Below are 18,409 nucleotides of genomic sequence, written 5' to 3'. Positions count from 1 at the left end.
TGGAGACTGATGTATTATCTTTACAATCGACCCACTTTTTTTAATTAAACTAGATTAATGTTACTGAGGTGATGACCAATAGTCCTGAAAAGCACTAATACAAATGTCCACTAGGTGGCACTCAATATACAATCAAAAAGTTAAAGCAAATGCTGGAAGGAGGGGATTGAAAGCAATACAAACCCAGACAAGTCCCAGGTTACAACAATTTTATTGTTATTTATTAATTTATACATCAATAATACATTGTGTTCCTGTAAAATAATTAGGAGGACTTATCCATGTTATTCTTTGTGACTTCATAGATACAAATACTGGTGTGGAAGACCAGAAAGGGGAAGGAAAGCTGCTGTGAAGTTTAATTGTACATATTTTCTCTTAGTCCACAGTCTTAACAGTCAGTCTCACCACTCAACAGAAGTTGTGAGGAGAGTTAAATTCTTTGACATTCAGCCTCCTCATTCCTGGACACCACTCCCCTTTAGTTACACAGAGCATTAGTTTAGCTTTACCCTTAGTATTATAGCAGCAAGCTTTCTACTAACAGTTAACATGTGTATGATTCTAAACAAAAAGTACTGTACAGCTACTAGAAGTCTAAGACCCTGGTTTATAACGCTTTTAGACCGGATTCAAGTGCTAGAAGCAACCAACCAATCATATATGTATTTCTATATAGGAACAAATCTACTATTTAAACATTCATTTACAGGGTAATATACATTATATTTGTAACAGCTGAAACATCAGCACAAAAAGATCACTGTCACACAACAGCAACATATATAATATATTTATATATAATCATATATATAAATAATATACAATTGTCATATGCATGTAAAACAGTTAACCACGTCTCAGGCTTTTCAAATTATACCCAGAAAAGCAATTTTGGATCAAGACATGAAAGCTTTACAAGTCCTCTCTGATAAAGAGCCACGGACAGGCGAGGAAAAGCGCCAACCTGGATTATTTGAGGTCACATGACAGTAATTTGCATATTCCACAAATCTATTGCAACACGTTACTGTCTACGAACAGTACACACGACTCCTGAGGGGCGCCGGCGGTATCTGAACTCACACGTAGTACACCCACTGAACAGAACATTATTAGCACGACGATGGGTAATATTCTGATTCTAGCTATGTGCTGTGATGGTGTTTGCTATGATGGTGAACAATAGGAGGACTACAATACACAACACTATACGGAGTTCTTGCCTCAGAAGTAAACCAAAGATGTAAAATACCCTCCACCCCCAATAGTGTCCTCATCATCCTCACATCCTGCTGAGATTCTTCCTTCAGTTTTTCAACACCAATCAGAACCATGTTAGGTTCAACTGTCTCTGAGAACAAAGGAATGCATGTTGTTAATTTTATTACTGGATCTCTCCACTAAAGGCCTGTAACACCATATATAGTAACATCCTACTGACTGACTTCAACCAAGTTCTGAGGGGCGGGGTTCCTTGAGCGTCTCAAAAATTCCGATAATCTGGACTACGGCAGTTTCTCTCTCAATCCCAAACCTGAGTCGACATCATCTCCTGCTGAGGCCAGAGAGAGCGATCTGATTGCTCCTCCTTGGTTCTGCAACAAGGCATCCCTACGGTCTCTAACAAACCCACACATCCCCTGATGCCTCACAGTATAGTACAGGACAGTACACCTCCTCAAAGACGCTGCACACAGCTGTAACAAGATACACACAAGGTCATTCACAAAGAAAAGCTCTGTTATAACTGCAGTAGTAACGTATGAACGCACAACACACATCCTTCAGCTGGCTCCGTCCCGGGAGCCCCAGACAGTGGGTTCGAGCAGGGTGGTGATGTGCAGTTAGGTTTGAGACAACGTTGCCATTGTAGGGATGTTAAGTCCTTCTCTTTTTTCCCGTGGTGGGTTTTGTTATTCAAAAGCCCAGATCTCAATGTCCTGTATATAGAAATCCTCCTTCTTGGAGAGCATGGGGTTGCCAAAGGTTTTACAGGAGTGACTCCTGCCGTGGTACAGGTCTCCATCCAACCACAGGCCAAACTCACCACTGAAACACATCAAGACAAACACATCACAGCATCTTCAGAGACTCAATCCAGACAGCAAGAACATCACATGCATGCTGCGAGTCTGTTCTGACAAACTTAAGACGATGGGCGCCATTTTACTCTTCAGAACACACCTAGCAGTGACTGTGCAATGTAGACTAACCATAACATCTTAACTGACGACACAGTTTCAAAGTTTATTGCTAGATAAAACCTTTACATTAAAACAAAATAGCAGGTACGTACCTTCCACCACCAAAAGCTAAGGAGTCCATATCTCCTTTCATGAAGAACATGTTGTCACCTGTCCATTTGTACACCTGTCAACACAGAACAGAGCACGTCACCATCGGTGTAAATATATCATTACAAACCCTCATGCCATCTTACATAAGCTCCTCAATGTCAAGAGAATACGAGGCATACTAATAACAATATGATGCCTCGTTCATTTAATCAGGATAACAACTGATTAGTTCTCCTCTCAGGAAAATGCTTATCGATGTGCATGTTAATTGCTAGGACCTGAGCAGGGTTGGATGAGTTTACAATGGACGTTAGGAGGAGTAAAAGTGACTGGACCACACTGGCCATTTCAGAATAAGGGTCACCAATCAGAGAGGTCAGAGGTCAGCCTACCTCAAACTCTGGACAGAAGGTGAAGAGGAAAGTCTCTCCAGTGCCGTAGAATCCCTCGCTGATTTTGAAGGGTTCGGACGCCAACGCACCAAACACCTGCAGCAACACAACCAACCAGAACACACCAGGTCAGGAAACAGACAGTATGGAACCATGGTAATCTATTACAGCTCAAAGGCCCAATCCTAACTTCAGATGAGCGAGCTTGTCTCACACTGATGCATAAACTACACATTGACGTTAATGGAGGATATATATACATTTGAGTTACGTGCACAGATCTGGACTTTGGATTCAGGTCTAATAGAGAAGTGTTGCTGTCCCACTCACCCCACCATCACTGTCCCTGATGACCAACAGCACGGGGGTGTCCTGCCCCTGCATGGCCCGGTACAGGCTCTTGATGCTCATGCCATGCTTGGTGGTGCCATAGGCCAAAGTCCAGGGGTACCCAATGGTACGGGGAGGGAGGTTCTTGGCCAGCTGGAGAAAAGAGAGACGCCGGGGGGAATAAACAGAAATGAAAGAGAGAAAGGCCACAGACATCAATGGTCCATTACAGCTGCAGTGACCTTTTCCCACAGCTGGTTGTTAGAGAGTAACTGAGCTCCACACCCCCAGAACACAACGGTCTCAGGAGAACAGGTTAAGTGTCGACCACAGAGAGACCTACAATAAGAGCATAGCAGGCTAGTCACACACATTACTAAGGCTCCTTCCTTTGTTGCATGTCCTAACAAGAATCCATTTTCCCCAACAGTTATAGGCCTACATGCAAATATGCCTTTTTCCTGAAGACTAAGCCCAACTCACCCATGTTAAAACCCTAACAGACCTTATCTGAAAACTCCAACCATTCCAGTATCGTAATTCATAGAGATGATCTGATCCAGCTACTATACCATCAGCTTTGTAATGATGAGGCTCAAGACCCTGCTGTCACTAAACAGATAGCTCCTCAGGGAGGGCCAGCACTGCTCTGGCTGAAGGCCTGTGGTTGAAGGTCAACCATGACGTTGCTTTAGGAAGTAGCCCATTGACAATCAATGGGCATGGATCAAGCCATTGTGCCCATCAGCAGTGTGAGTTATTACCTTCTCTATCTGCTGCGCCTCCAGCAGCTCGCTAGGTTCACTGAGGTTGGGTCTGAAGGTCTCAGGCTCCAGCTCCGTCTTGATAGAGGTGGCATGCTTAGAGTTCACCTCCTCCTTGGTGGTGATCTGAAAACACACAGACAACAATCAGACAGGCGCTCAGGAGGGGTGGGTGGGGGTCTAACTAGTAAAAGGGGTATCTATCGCTTTAGGATATGTCCCAAATGGCATCATATCCCCTACGTAGTGCACTACTCTGCCCTGGTCAAAAGTGGCGCACTTTATAGTGAATCGGGTGCCATTTGGGACAGAGCTAGACTGGGATGAACACTATGCTAGATGTTTTCTATGGGCTAATAAACCGAACACTGTGCTAGATGTTTTCTATAAGCTAATAAACCGAACACTGTGCTAGATGTTTTCTATAGGCTAATAAACCGAACACTGAGCTGGATGTTTTCTATGTGCTAATAAACCGAACACTGTGCTAGATGTTTTCTATGGGCTAATAAACCGAACACTGTGCTAGATGTTTTCTATAGGCTAATAAACCGAACACTGTGCTAGATGTTTTCTATCGGCTAATAAACCGAACACTGTGCTAGATGTTTTCTATGGGCTAATAAACCGAACACTGTGCTAGATGTTTTCTATAGGCTAATAAACCGAACACTGTGCTAGATGTTTTCTATAGGCTAATAAACCGAACACTGTGCTAGATGTTTTCTATAGGCTAATAAACCGAACACTGTGCTAGATGTTTTCTATGGGCTAATAAACCGAACACTGTGCTAGATGTTTTCTATAGGCTAATAAACCGAACACTGTGCTAGATGTTTTCTATCGGCTAATAAACCGATACCACATGACTTACTAGGAGTGGGGGTGTGTCATATGATTTCTAAGCAGGTGGTTTTAAAGATATGAATAAAGTCTCATATCAGCAGAGGAAGGATTATTTACAGGCTAATATGAGCCACAGGAAACACAAATATAAAAGATAGGCCTACTTAATATAACAAATTAACTCAGCTTTGAAAATCATCAATTTGGGAGCAATGGGTTTAGGGAGAACATAAGACTAGACTCCTTTATGTCAGTAACACATTAAAAGGTAAGGAGCCAACCTTGGCTTATGAGAGCATAAATGACTCATAAAAACATGTGGGCTTCTCCAGAATTGTAATAACACTTGGAAATGTGCATTATATCCATATACAGAGGGCAAATCAGGAGGCTAAATTGTACAACGTCCGAGTCTGGATATTTCTATACTTAGCACAATAGGAATGTTGGCTGGAGAAAATGCAAAACACAGTAAATAATGAGTGGTCCAGAAGTCCTATTTGTGATTGAGCTGGACACACAGTGTTGGACTGTTTGAGTTCCGACGGGGGTTGTTTATCTTTCTCCATAACAGGCCTGATTGTAGAGAGCCTAGACACTGGTGGCCTGACCGTGATCATGTTACAGTCCTGTTGAACTACCTGCATTGTCCTCCGCAAACAATCCTGCACCCACTTAATGGATTGAATCGAATCCCACTTCCACCCACCCACCATCCCCGTCTACCTCCCTCCCTCCCTCCCCCTCTCCTCTCCCTCCAATAGAAAGCAGAGGTAGATGGGAAGCAGCGGTTCCTCACTACCCAGATGTGGATTGATGAACACAGTTTGTGAGGAGTCACTCAAAAGTGGAGGAACACAAATTCCACATTTGATTGACAGAGTCGAGAAACCTCAGGAAAATTCCCCTCCCTCAACAGAGATGGGCTACAACATATTGTATTATGATTCACATTCTTTGTCTCTATGACAGCCTTGGGACTAGGCTACCTAATTAGCTATGGCTAATAATAAACAGTAATGAGGCGTTCTTAAAACTAACCACAGCAGTGGTCAGTGAGGAGCTGTGAAAAGTGGATATGCAGGGCATTATGGGAACTTCATGGAGGCATAAATTACCCTCCTCCCTTTCTCTACCAGGTATTAGTTGCTGGTTGCACAAAACGCTTCAAATTATCCCCATAGCGGTTCTTTGGACAGTTGCTACACGAAGCTGCAGCATCATGGTGCCGGCCCATCCCAGGGCCCTGGTCAAGGTTAGCCCAGGTCAAGGTTAGCCCAGGTAGGACAACTGGGTGAGAGGCAAGAGGTCAGAAACACACTAAGGCGCTAACAGAGCCTGGCAGGGGCTAATCTAAAAATGGCACCTTATTCCCTACATAATAGTGGCCAAACGTAGTGCACTACATAAGGAATAGGGCACCATTTGGGACGTAGTCTAGAAAAAGGGAATGGAGAGCTGGAGCTTTGCTGAGTGGGGCACCTGAAGCCGCTTGCAGAGAGATTTCAGATCTTCACTGTTTAGCGCATCGATCCGGCGGTGGTACTCAGTCAGTGACACTACCTGGGGGGCGGAGACAGGAAGAGGAAGTGTAACTCAGCTGCTGGCGATGGAGGAAAAAGGATGAGCACAGCAGAGGGAGGGGAGAGAGTACATTTGAAGGTGGGGAGACCTGACATCACTGTCTATATTTATACATCTACCGGTATGTGATATTCAGGTCTCCATTAAATAGGCTTAATGGGTTTAAAATCTAATATTTGAACAAGAGGTGGTTGATATGAACCAATAGAATAGTGTTTTGCATGGTTGTGTAATCTAAATCAACACCACTAGTGGATGTTAGGACCAGCCAGAGGGACGAGAGGCAGACAAGCCATTCTGACACAGGCAGAACAAAAACAACTTAAACCAGAGAAACCACACAAGGACATTCTTCTGATAATCTTAATCAATTGAGAGGATCCGTTGGACTGTAGGTGATATGACACTAGTGCACCGTCAAGCACTTACCAGCCTGTTAGTGTACAGACATGTTGAATCAAGTCAAACTGAATCACCCATTTGGTATAGCAGGACAAGAGCACAGAGGAACTCCAAGAATTCTGATGTAACGATTTAATTAGCCACGTCCAGAAAGCATATCAAAACACATCCTGTCAGTATGTGTACTAACCCATGGAGAACAAGTCCCAGACAGCCTCGCTTGACCTGCTGAGCAGAGATGATTTACTGGCACCCCCCCCAATAAGGGAGTAGTATGGGGGGGGGGGGGGGGAATCAATACAGTTACATATCGCAATATTATTCTGGGCAATATTGGTACTTTGACTCCAAGTATCGGGGGGCAGGGGGGGTCTAAGTAGCTTTAGCTAGTGCTAGTTGGCTGTACCTGTGCCAAATCTCCCAATATTTTTCCTCCTATAGCTTGTTCTGCACCTTTTTAAATAGTGAGCCAACATGTTTTCAGCTATTCTATTTACATGACTGATCAAAACTCCTTTTCTAATGCTCTCCTCTCTCTGCAGCTGACATATAGTGAGCAATATGCAGAATTGTGAGAATCGCAATACATATCCTACGTATGGTGATAATATCGTATCGTGAAGTCCTGGGCAATTCCCAGCCCTAGTGCTGCTTTACATCATCATCATTAATAATAATAATAATAATAATAATAATAATAATAATAATAATACGCTGAAGCAAACATCTCTGCCAGACAGAGTGCATGGAAGCTAGCACACACAGGAATCCCCCTTCAAAATAGCCTATCAGCAGTTCTGAGTCTAACAATAGCTACAAGTTCCACCTCCACAATAACATCTTAAAGCCAGACTTCTACTTCAGAAGGTAGCTAAGCCCCTTGAGGCCCGACTCTTCAAGGGGATGCAACCATGAATCAGCACAAAGTGCAATCATGGGGTCATATGAAATAGCATAACAAACCCATTCAAGGGGTGCACTACTCCCAGTACAGTAGGCCTACTTAATAGGTCTCTATAGACACGAGCAGTGCTGTGGGTGGGTGGCCCTCAGGGACCGGAGCTGTGTACCCCTGCAAATGAAGCCTATCCATAAATATGTTATGATACTGCATGTCAAAAACTAGAACAATTATGAAATTGTCTGAATCTACTATAGAATTAGGCTATACATGAATTTCTGCCATAAACTAGGTAAAAGTTAGTTGAGTCAGGTTGGATTGGGCAAACTTGGGTCAAGCAGAAATAAGTTACCTTGAAACACCTCTTTAGTCACATTAATCATGGTGTAAATAACGTTTTCCCAAACAAGCTGCCACATTACAGTTCTCAATAATGCAAAGAAAAGGTTAACTACAGTGTTCATTAAATATTTATTTGGAGCCTAACTTTAGCTGACACTAAAGTGCAGTCTATTTAGAAAAGCCAAGTCAGGCCAGTTTGCTGCAGTCCCCATCTTCTGTGTTTAGGAGGAACGTCTCAGGCTGGCCAACGACCATAGCCTGAGTGCCAGTCTGTTTGTGCTTGACAATGAGAAATGGAGTTTGCAAGAGCACAAAGATCTGAGACCAGGCTACAATATTTAAGCTATTCTCTGCTTCCCTTCCTCCCAAATAACAACTTACATGAAGGTCATTCTTTCCAAAACAGACATTGCATCAGCCCATCCAACTAACGGTATAGATATAATATCTCACCATTACAGAGAAGCCGATCACTGTAGATGAAATGGAAATTGTAGAACCGTAAGCTATACACAGTGTATTGATACAATGTCGCAAGTTAGCTACGATGTTATTAGTTACTATCGTTACATACAATGTAGCACGATGTTCACAAACTGTTCTGTTCACTGAAAAAAAAACGGAACCTCAACTTTCCAAAACAAGAACCAAAGAAAAGGAGTGATACAAAGCGACAACATCAAGTGCTGTCTTTTTAGACTCATCAAATATGTCAGTGGCTATTTTGATTTCAGTCAGTCACTGGGCAAGCCGTTTGCATTTTGCTAGCAAGCTAGCCATCCAGTAATGTAGCTAGCAGGCTAACAACAACAAAACACGCGTAGCTAAAACACGGACTGTTATATACATACATAAGTGTACTTAGGGGTCAGCGGCGTTTCTTCCTTCACCCTTCTAGAGAACATTTCTTTCTTTCAGGGTGAGGTTGAGCTCGACAGTCACATTCCAGATTCTTGAAGTAATTCCAATCTCCACAAGTCGATGTTGAACCAGACACCGGACGGGCGGGGAATCTACTAGCGAACTAAAATAGAAACATTTTAGAAGGGTCTTCGATGTTTGTTTGACACCCGCAAGAGCCAGTGGCAATGCAGGACAGGAGCAAAGCCAGCTCCTTATTTGCTCAAAGGCAGAGGGCACTTCCTATTTGCATACTTCACTAGAGCAATTTAAAGATACAATACCAGTACATTTTTTAAAATGTTTCATGAGGTACTGTAGGGAGATCAAATGCACTTCTCGTGTAACATCACTGTAACAATAAAAAGCTTGGTGGATCAATTTTGAGTAGTTTGGGCACACGTCAAACGTTAATCCTTGAAGTGGCTTGAATTGTCGTACCTGCCATATTTCATGACATACAATACACATAAAGCACAGTAGACCTATTGATCAATGACCAAATCAAGTATAATAAAAGGCTAACAGCATTATAGTTATTACAGACAAATAATCTAAGTGTTGTTTAAAATCCATGTTTACCTTAAAGGGTCAACATAAAAGAGGCAACTATTTACTTATTCAAATCACTGGATCATGTAGCCTCTTCAGGACCAGGCCCAAACAAATCAGCCCACTTTGTTTCCTACACCATTCATTTACATTAAAATTTAAATCCCAGCCACAGCTTGCGTATCAATTTCTGTATGCAATGAATCTATCCTCTCCCCATTATACCTCAAGCAAGTGCAGCCAGCCGACCTATTGGACAGACTTTGAGCAGCCATGTCCACACACTGGACTTTTTCCCATTCCTCTACATTCACACCAGAATAATGCATTAACAGTCCTTAATTTGTTCTTTAAAAATCTTGCTTCTTAAATCCTAAAACCCTACTTCCACATTTGAGGGGAAATGAAAATCCCATAAAGCCACTATTAAGGATAGGGCAGAGAATGAGCGAACTGAACACAACTATGTATATTACGGTCACAAGAATGCCCACACATGTTTTAAAGAATTCACTATGTGCCTTCTTTAACCAACCAGCTTTTCACAACGGGAACCATTCCATCCATCTGTCTACAACTGCGGAACACCCCAGTCAGTCAGGTCATCCAGCACAACTATAGTTTGGGATGACTGACGACAACAGAGATATTAATGCATGCCATATACACTGCATTAATAACGTGGACAACTGACTTGGAACAAAATGATTTCACAATCATGCAAAACATTGTGGTTGTTGTAATCTGAGTGAAGATTGCGCATTTCCGACCAAAGGAAATATTATTCACACAAATTACACAATAAACATAACTATAACACATCAAGCAAACACTTGGACAGATTGATCAAAACAATGTAATCATAAATGACAGTGTAATAATTTGAACACACAAATAACCTTAAGGAGCATAGATAATGATGATGGCAGAATAACAATGCAAATACATTCCATTTAACACTACACACAGTCATATCACTACAAAAGAAATCACTTGACTGAATGAAAGCATATAACAAATAGGACATATATGGACTACAACACAGGCTGGATCAGTAGGTAAATATACAGAGTGTACCAAACATTAGGAACACCTGGTTTTTCCATGACGTAGACTGACCAGGTGAATCCAGGTGAAAGCTATGATCCCTTATTGATGTCACTTCAATCAGTGTAGATGAAGGGGAGGAGACAGGTTAAAGAAGGTCTTTTAAGCCTTGAGACAATTGAGACATGGATTGTGTATGTGTGCCATTCAGAGGGTGAATGGGAAAGACAAAAGATTTAAGCGTCTGTGAATGGGGTGTGGTAGTAGGTGTCAGGCGCACCAGTTTGAGTGTCAAGAACTGCAACGCTGCTGGGTTTTTCACACTCAACAGTATCCCATGTGTATCAATAATTGTCCACCACACAAAGGACATCTAGTCAACTTGACACAACTGTGGGAAGCATTGGAGTCAACATGGGCCAGCATCCCTGTGCAACGCTTTCAACACCTTGTAAAGTCCATACCCCCAAGGAATTGAAGCTGTTCTGAGGGCAAAAGGGGGTGCAACTCAATATTAGGAAGGTGTTCCTATTGTTTTGTACACTCATTGTATTGTAACTACTACACATACTACTGTACAGCAACATCCAGCCATGTAAGAAACAACACAGAGTGTAGAATGTAGTGTGGAACACCTCAGTTCTCTAGTCCTTACCTCCCACTCTTTGTTGTTGATATCCGTGAGGGGTTCGTCTTCTCTTGTCTCGAACCCTGAAGGCTTCTTGACCACCATGAACCCTGGCTCGTGGCCGATGCCCTTCACCCCCTCCCCATACATGTCTGGGGTCCATTGGACGAAGAACACATACAGGTGCTCGGACCTGGGAGGGGAGAGAGACAGAAACACAGACAGTCACGCCCTGATCTGTTTCACCAGTCTTTGTGATTGCCTCCAACCTCCTTGAAGTGTCGCCCATCTTCCCCATTATCCCCTGTGTATTTATACCTGTGTTCTGTGTTTGTCTGTTGACAGTTCGTTTTGTTCCTCAAACCTACCAGCGTTTTTCCCCTTGCTCCTGTCTTGTCTATATTCTTGTTCTCTAGTTTTCCCGGTTTTGTCCTTCTGCTTGCCCTGACCCTGAGCCTGCCTGCTGTCCTATACCTTTGCCCTCTACTCTGGATTACCAACCTCTGCCTGCCCTGACCCTGAGCCTGCCTGCCATCCTGTACCTTTGCCCCTCCTACTCTAGATTACCGACCTCTGCCTGACCTAAGCCTGCCTGCCGTCCTGTACATTTGCCATTTCCCGTGTTCGAATTAATAAACTTCTGGTCCTTTGACACTGTCTGCACCTGGGTCTTACCTTCAAACGTGATAGTATGAACTGGCCATGACTGACCCAGCAGACTCGGACCAGCCGCGCAAAGCCATCGCCTCCCAAGGAGCTGTCATTGGAAGGCACGAGGAGTTGCTTCGTGGTCTGATGGAAGGGTTCCAGGCCGTGGCCGAACGTCACGACCAAGCATTGGACACATTAAGGGAGCAAGTCCGTGGGTTGTCTACTAGGCAGCCTACCACAACGGTAACCTCCCAGCCCCTTAGTAACCTGGCTGGTAGCAGCGCCGTCACTTCGGTTCCCCGGCCACCTCGCTTACCTCCCCTGGAGTGCTTCGATGGAGAGTCGGGCACTTGTCGGGCGTTTCTCACTCAGTGTTCCCTCGTCATGGAGCTGCAGCCTTCCTCCTTTCCCTCTGACTGCTCTAAGATAGTGTACCTCATTACGCTGATGTCCGGGACGGCCCTCGCTTGGGCTATGGCCGTTTGGGAACAACAGTCGGCCGTATGCTTCAGTCTGGAGGGATTCGTGGTGGAGGTAAAAAAGGTTTGAGGCTCCGTGGTCCGGGAGAGAGGCTGCCTGGAAGTTACTCCAGCTTCGGCAGGACTCTCTCAGTGCGGCAGACTATGCGGTGGAGTTCCGCGCACTAGCAGCGGATGGTACCTGGTACCCGGAAGCGCTGTTTGACATGTTCCTGCATGGATTATCGGAGCAGGTAAAGGATGAGCTTGCAGCCCGAGAACTACCGCCGGATCTTGACTCACTCATCGCTTTAACCATCCGGATCGATGGTCGGCTGTGGGAACGTAGGAGGGAGAAGAGGTCCGATTGTGGTCCCAATCCCTCACTCAAGGATCCCCCCGTGCATCTAATGAACTCCGGAAGTCCCCGGCGTCTACGTCCCCGAGAGGATCCGAGCTTACCCAAGTCCCTCCAAGAGCCTCCGGAGATAGCCAATTCACCTCTTCCCGAGCCGATGGAGCTCGGCAGGGCTAGGCTGTCTCCAGCCGAACCCGTACGCAGACTTGACGCCCAGAGTTGTCTGTATTGCAGAACTGTCGGTCATTATGTGTCTACCTGCCCCTTCAAAAGACCTAGCTCATTAGTTGGAGTGAGTACTCTGGTGGGTCTTAAAGACAATTTTTCGTCTCCCCTTACTCGGCCCCCTCTCCGTGCCATCCTGCAGTGGGGCGGCCAGTCCAACTCTCTCCAGGTACTCATCAACTCGGGGGCCGATGTGAGTCTCATGGACGTTACCCTGGCGTCCGAGCTGGGCATCCCCACTCAACCCCTCTCCATTCCCATGGGTGTTAGAGTGCTGGACGGGCGGGTCACCCACCAGACCACCCCCGTCAACCTACGAGTGTCGGGGAACCACAGAGAGACGATCCAATTCCTGCTAATTGAGTCTCCGCAGGTTTCCGTGGTATTGGGATTCTCTAGGCTCCAGCGACACAATCCCTCTGTTGACTGGTCTACTGGTGCCATCGTTGGCTGGAGTCCATTCTGCCACACTCATTGCCTGAAGTCAGCTCTGCATGCCCCGGAACGTCTTCCTGGGGGCCTGGAATTTGCCCCGGACTTCTCCGCCAGCTCTGTGAAGTCCTTGGACCTCTGGGAGGGGTTCAGTAAGGCCCGGGCCACTTCGCTTCCGCAGTCCCGACCGGTGTCCAAGAAGGTCAAGCCAGATGCGCTGGCACGCTGCTATAGCCTTGCAGCTACACCCCCAGAAGCCGAGACCTTTCCCCCCTGCTCCAAGATCATTAGCCCCTCTGCTGTTCGTCCTTAGTACTGTCCTCTGTTGCCCCATACCCTCCGTATACTTCCTACCTTTCCTATGTTTAGAATAAACCCATGTCTCACAGCCCTTTGTCTCCTGTTTCCTGTCTCCTGTGGCCGTCTCTAAATGGCATGAGACTGTTATGCCACTCTGCTGTCTTGTGTCTCTATGTATCAGGCTCTATATGGTCTTTTTCCCCACTGCCTGGAACTCTCCCACCATTGTCAGGATACTTTACACATATCTTCTGGGTCGCCACTCAACTAGGTCATCCAGCAGGCATAGTCAGTCTGCCAGTGTATGTGTGTGCATGCACGTGTGTTTGTGTGTACGAAAGTGTGTGTGTACGTGAGTATGTGTAAGTGTGCGCGTCTGTGCACGGATGTGTGTGTGTGTGTGTATAAAGGCACAGTGCTATCCTTGGGAACAGAGCCAGCAGTGTAACAGGGCAGCATTACAGGAGACATTCTGAGATAAACACATTCCAACCACCCTACAATGGCACATGGCCATGGTGATGGTGATGGTGGTGTGACTGTGTCTGTGACCCTAGACAATACTGGTGGCCTGTCTGCCTGCTTCAAATGAGATTAACATGTGAGACTGAGAGGTGTGTGCTGTGCTGGTCAACACAAGCCTACTGGCTACTGGGAATGAAAACAGCTGAAGGGCAGAGTTTCCAAAGTCAAAGAATGGCTGGTCAAACATCTTATCGGATTCATAACTTTCTGCCCTCTCTCTCTCCAGGACTGGAGACAAAGGCAGCACTGTGCTTGGACCCAACATTGATAATGAGGCTGTGGCAAATTCATTGCAACAAAGTGACTTTTCAGCATTAACTAATTGAATTAAGCTGTTGAAGCAATTTGGAATCATTCACTAGAAAAACATATTTTACAGCTTTTGATGAAGATACATATTTCCTTGTACTGGGTGTTGGTTGAAAGGCCTAAATGATACATTCATTATGAATACTGCTGACATTGCAGATCTCATTACGATTAATACCAATTAACATAAAAGGGCAAAAACAGTTCATTTGTGCTATTGTGGACAGAAATGTCATCCAAAGCACACTGAGATACTGCACAAAATGTATGTAACTGGATTGCTTTTCACAGCCTGGTCCACTTTTCACACAGGGAAAAAAGTGGTTAGTTGTGTTCCCTCTGTGAAAAATACATGTATTCTATTCTATACATATTTGTGTATGTCTGTGTGTGTGTGTGTGTGTGACAGTGTGTGTCTGCAGAGTGGGTGAATAAATAAATAATCTAGCTGTCTGGTCTGGTCTAGTGGCAGCATAGTGAGATGGGCTTGGCACTGGGAAGACAATGGGGCTGCACTACAGTGATTCTGCAAACCTTGGCGCAGCAGTGTGGTGCACACACACACACACACACACACACACACACACACACACACCTCTCCTGCGGCACAGCGAACCAGTACTCATGTTTCCTGTCCCTCTGAGCGTACTGCTGCATGGAGGCGCTGGCGTTGGACACAAACGTCTTCTTCATGGGCTGGCCCACCCGCAGACACAGGAACTTGTGGGACCGCTTCCTCCGCCGCTCCATGGACACTGTAGGGCCACATGACAAACAGGAAATAATCACATGATAATGAATTGTTATCTTATCCATCTTAACAGTTACAGGGCCAAAGCAGATACCAATCTGATTTCAATCTTTCAGAATATGTTTCAATTTAGTAACTGACCAAATGTAGGCCTAGTCCTGGTTTAAAACCTATCCTCTTATTATCTAGTAGTCCCTCACCACACCACTGGACCTAATCCATCTGTAAATAAGAAAACATTTCAGATCTATTTGATAACTGGGTCTTTATTTCGATTTTTTTATTTCACCTTTATTTAACCAGGTAGGCCAGTTGAGAACACGTTCTCATTTACAACTGCGACCTGGCCATGTGACCTAGATATCCTACTCTGTTTACCAGGTATCTCAACAGACAGTAATTTTGTGCCAGAATAATAGGAAGATGACCCCAATAAACATAGCTCATAACGGATCGTGACACAAAAACATATGCCTACTTTTATTAACAACCCATTAGAAGGTCAAATCAGTGGGAGTTCTACAAAGAAAAGAGACACTTTGTGACATAACACAGACTGGGACGTATAACCACAAACAGAGGCAGAAAAATGGTTCATCTACTTAGAAAACACAGCATAGTGGGAAAAATTATATTTGAAAACGCAGTAATTGGGCTTGTTTTGAAGTGGGGCCTCGGCTAGCGTCTGCCATGGTAATGTGGTGTGGAGTAAAGCAGAATCCTGCTGTGATTCCAGCCAATAAGAGCAAACATTCTAGGAACTCTCTGTGGGGTGAGAATTATGGTGATATAAATTATTTGAACACAACCAGACCTGGGTTCAACCAGTATTCGTTTCCTTTCAAAAAAATACTTTGAGTTTGATTGAGCCTGCCTGGAGTGCCAGATGGGCGGAGTTTGCACTTTTGGGACTATTCCATTGGTTCCAATGCACCAGGCAAACTCAATGAGGTGCAGCAAAAGTGTTAGAAAGAAAACAAATACTATTAGAACCCAGGTCTGAACACAACTGAGGCACTAGAGCTCACATAGAACTGTAGAACAGTGGAAGAATAACATACTGAACATACATAGCACCTATAGCAGGCATGACACAGAACACAGTAGTAGTTTGAGCCTGCACACTACTGCGGTAGTCTATGTTCTAGGGTAAGAAATATTCTATGTTTACTGAAAAAAACATCAAACCAAAAAGAGAAGGCAGCTATAAAATGTAAATAGTTAAGTCACTTTAAATGCTGCACGTGTCTCTGAGGGTTTTTAATGCAGGCCGTCTAAACACTATTGTGTTTCCCCTCAGATGTTAGGTGTGTGTGTTTGTGTTGTCTCTCTGTGTTTGATTTTTGACGTTTTAGCCTATCTTGGAGTTGAGTGTACGTGGCAGCAGACCGGCTAACAGCAGAGCTAGATCAAAGTGGTGTATAATGCCTCTGCTCATTCCTGTAAGTGATAACAGCACACCACACATTTCCACAGTTCTCTCTCCCTTTTTTAGTCCAATTACAACTGGGGAGGCACAAAGCTGTGACAGGAGGTTATCAGGAGCACCCTGCAGCCGAGGTGTACGGAAACAGCCAGAGCTGACTTTCCAGTGATAGCACTGGGAGCTTCATTAGAATAAACATGAACATTATGATGATAATTGCAGAGATGGCAAATGGCAGCAGTATACCTGGCAGTGAGGATGTGTAATAATCTGCTGTAACTGTCTTTAGATTTGCCTTCATGTTGAGAACTCAAGTAGGGTCGAAGCTGAACATATTTTCGCACCTACTGAAAAACAATGTAAGTGCATATTGTAAGGCTATGTGTTTCATATTTTCATAATACAACAGAGACACGTTGTCTCACTACCTTCTGCAGAGTCCTGTCCCTCCTCCTTTTGTGTTACATTCTCCATTTGCCCTGTGGCTTGTTGCATAGTGTGACTCTTCCACATCTTCCTCAGTTCCTCCACGTCCGTCTCGGAGTCCCGGGACCCTTCTCTGCTCAGTTTGGGCCTGTCCCCTGGATCCCCCTCCTGGCCGGAGGGCTCCCCAGGCCCGGTGGTAGAGCTCTGGGAGGCAGGGCGTGAGGAGGGTCCCTGGCCTAGTCCCTGGTTGGTGGTGGGTGTGCTTGGTGCTGCCTTCTCCACATCCACACTGTGCTGCTTGGAGCCCATGGGAGACTGGCTCTGGGCTGTGTGGCTGTCTGGATTGTCTTCTGCTGTGGTGGGTTGTTTCTCCTGGCCCTCCACTGGCGGCTGGCTGACTGATTTGCAGGCGCAGCTTGCGGCCCCCGGGGCTTCCCCTGGAGGGATGAAGGCCTCCACCTGGGTGATAGTTTGGATGGACTCTGTGGAGGCTGTGGCTGAGGAGGACATGTCCAGCCGGAGGTCTTCGGAGGAAGTGGCCTCCTCCCGAATGGGGGACAGCTCTGACTCTGTAAAGACGTCCTCGGAGAAGGAGCCCTCTGTGCTGCGGGGGGCCGCGCTGCCACTGTCGTTGCCCGGGACTCTCAGACGCTGCTCCGGGTCCGGCTGAGAGGAGGTGGAGGGCCCGCGCTCTGACGTCAAAGGCTCCAGATGTCTGTATAGGGAAGAAAACAGTAAAGAAGAAAATACAACTTAGAGTCTGAATTTGAATGCAGCAGAATGGTACCATTTTTATTTTGTTTATTAGAGTATAATGTGGCGAGACCAGGTGAAACAAGTCATCCTCTCAATATGGATCTAATATGAATCTATGTTTATTTGGCGCATCTGTAAGTGAACGGCTCTGCATAATACTCTGAAGAGGTTTTGTACAGTAAATTAACAGGGACACAGTGTAACAAAAACACTGTGTAGCCAGCCAGCCAACTAACAGGATTCCTCTACATACTGTAACAGCGCACTAGACTCCACAGGTTCTCCAAAGACCTGTTGTGGGACTAAAATAGTTTGCTCCTAGGTCCAGCTGTGTGTATGACAAAACACTGGTTGGCACACAGGCAGGCATTTGTTATTGTGTGCTCTTTGAGACAGAGAGAGACAGAGAGTCTGCTTGCATCATATTTGAGAAAACAGCTATCCTCACACACAGAAACAATGGCTGCTTTTCAATCTCAAAGTAGAAACCTCAGCCCTTGAATGACATTTTACATTGTCACATCCGAGTGAACCTTAAATGTCCCTTGCCCAAGCGAGGGAGAGTGATGATCGGACAGGCAACGTCCTTGGTGGAAATCTTGAAGTTGAGCTTAAAAACAGTCAACCTAAAGCTATTAATGTACCTAGTAAGCTAACGTATCTAGCTAAAGTTATTAATGTACCTAGTAAGCTAACGTATCTAGCTAGCATTCCTTTCAGGTAGCTAGCTACAGTTACCCATAGCTGGCTAGCTAGTTTTATTGTTTGGTCATTTATTCTGATAAATTTCAGAATTCCCAAAAA

At 45.0% G+C, this 18,409-nt stretch overlaps 1 protein-coding gene across 9 annotated transcripts in view; it reads right to left on the bottom strand.

Annotated features, from left to right (window-relative positions):
• Positions 1–192: 192 nt before the first annotated feature.
• The window catches only part of LOC115181010 (oxidation resistance protein 1), a 162,417-nt gene continuing 144,200 nt past the window's right edge, over positions 193–18,409 (bottom strand). For 7 of the 9 annotated variants that reach the window (XM_029743157.1, XM_029743143.1, XM_029743148.1 and 4 more), the window contains 9 exons: positions 16,852–17,564; positions 14,842–15,001; positions 11,016–11,181; positions 6,115–6,195; positions 3,787–3,912; positions 3,023–3,175; positions 2,693–2,788; positions 2,300–2,373; positions 193–2,052 (listed from right to left, as the gene is read on the bottom strand). In XM_029743157.1, coding sequence (XP_029599017.1) covers positions 1,917–2,052; positions 2,300–2,373; positions 2,693–2,788; positions 3,023–3,175; positions 3,787–3,912; positions 6,115–6,195; positions 11,016–11,181; positions 14,842–15,001; positions 16,852–17,564 — 1,705 coding nt within the window. In that variant the 3' untranslated portion in view covers positions 193–1,916. Of the gene's footprint in view, positions 2,053–2,299; positions 2,374–2,692; positions 2,789–3,022; positions 3,176–3,786; positions 3,913–6,114; positions 6,196–8,712; positions 10,130–11,015; positions 11,182–14,841; positions 15,002–16,851; positions 17,565–18,409 lie in introns of those variants that run through there. The other 2 variants (XM_029743160.1, XM_029743166.1) reach the window with 2 other exon arrangements.

Source organism: Salmo trutta, chromosome 3 (genome assembly GCF_901001165.1).
Source record: "Salmo trutta chromosome 3, fSalTru1.1, whole genome shotgun sequence".
Lineage (NCBI taxonomy): Eukaryota > Metazoa > Chordata > Actinopteri > Salmoniformes > Salmonidae > Salmo > Salmo trutta.
This window is presented reverse-complemented; position numbering and strand designations above follow the sequence as displayed.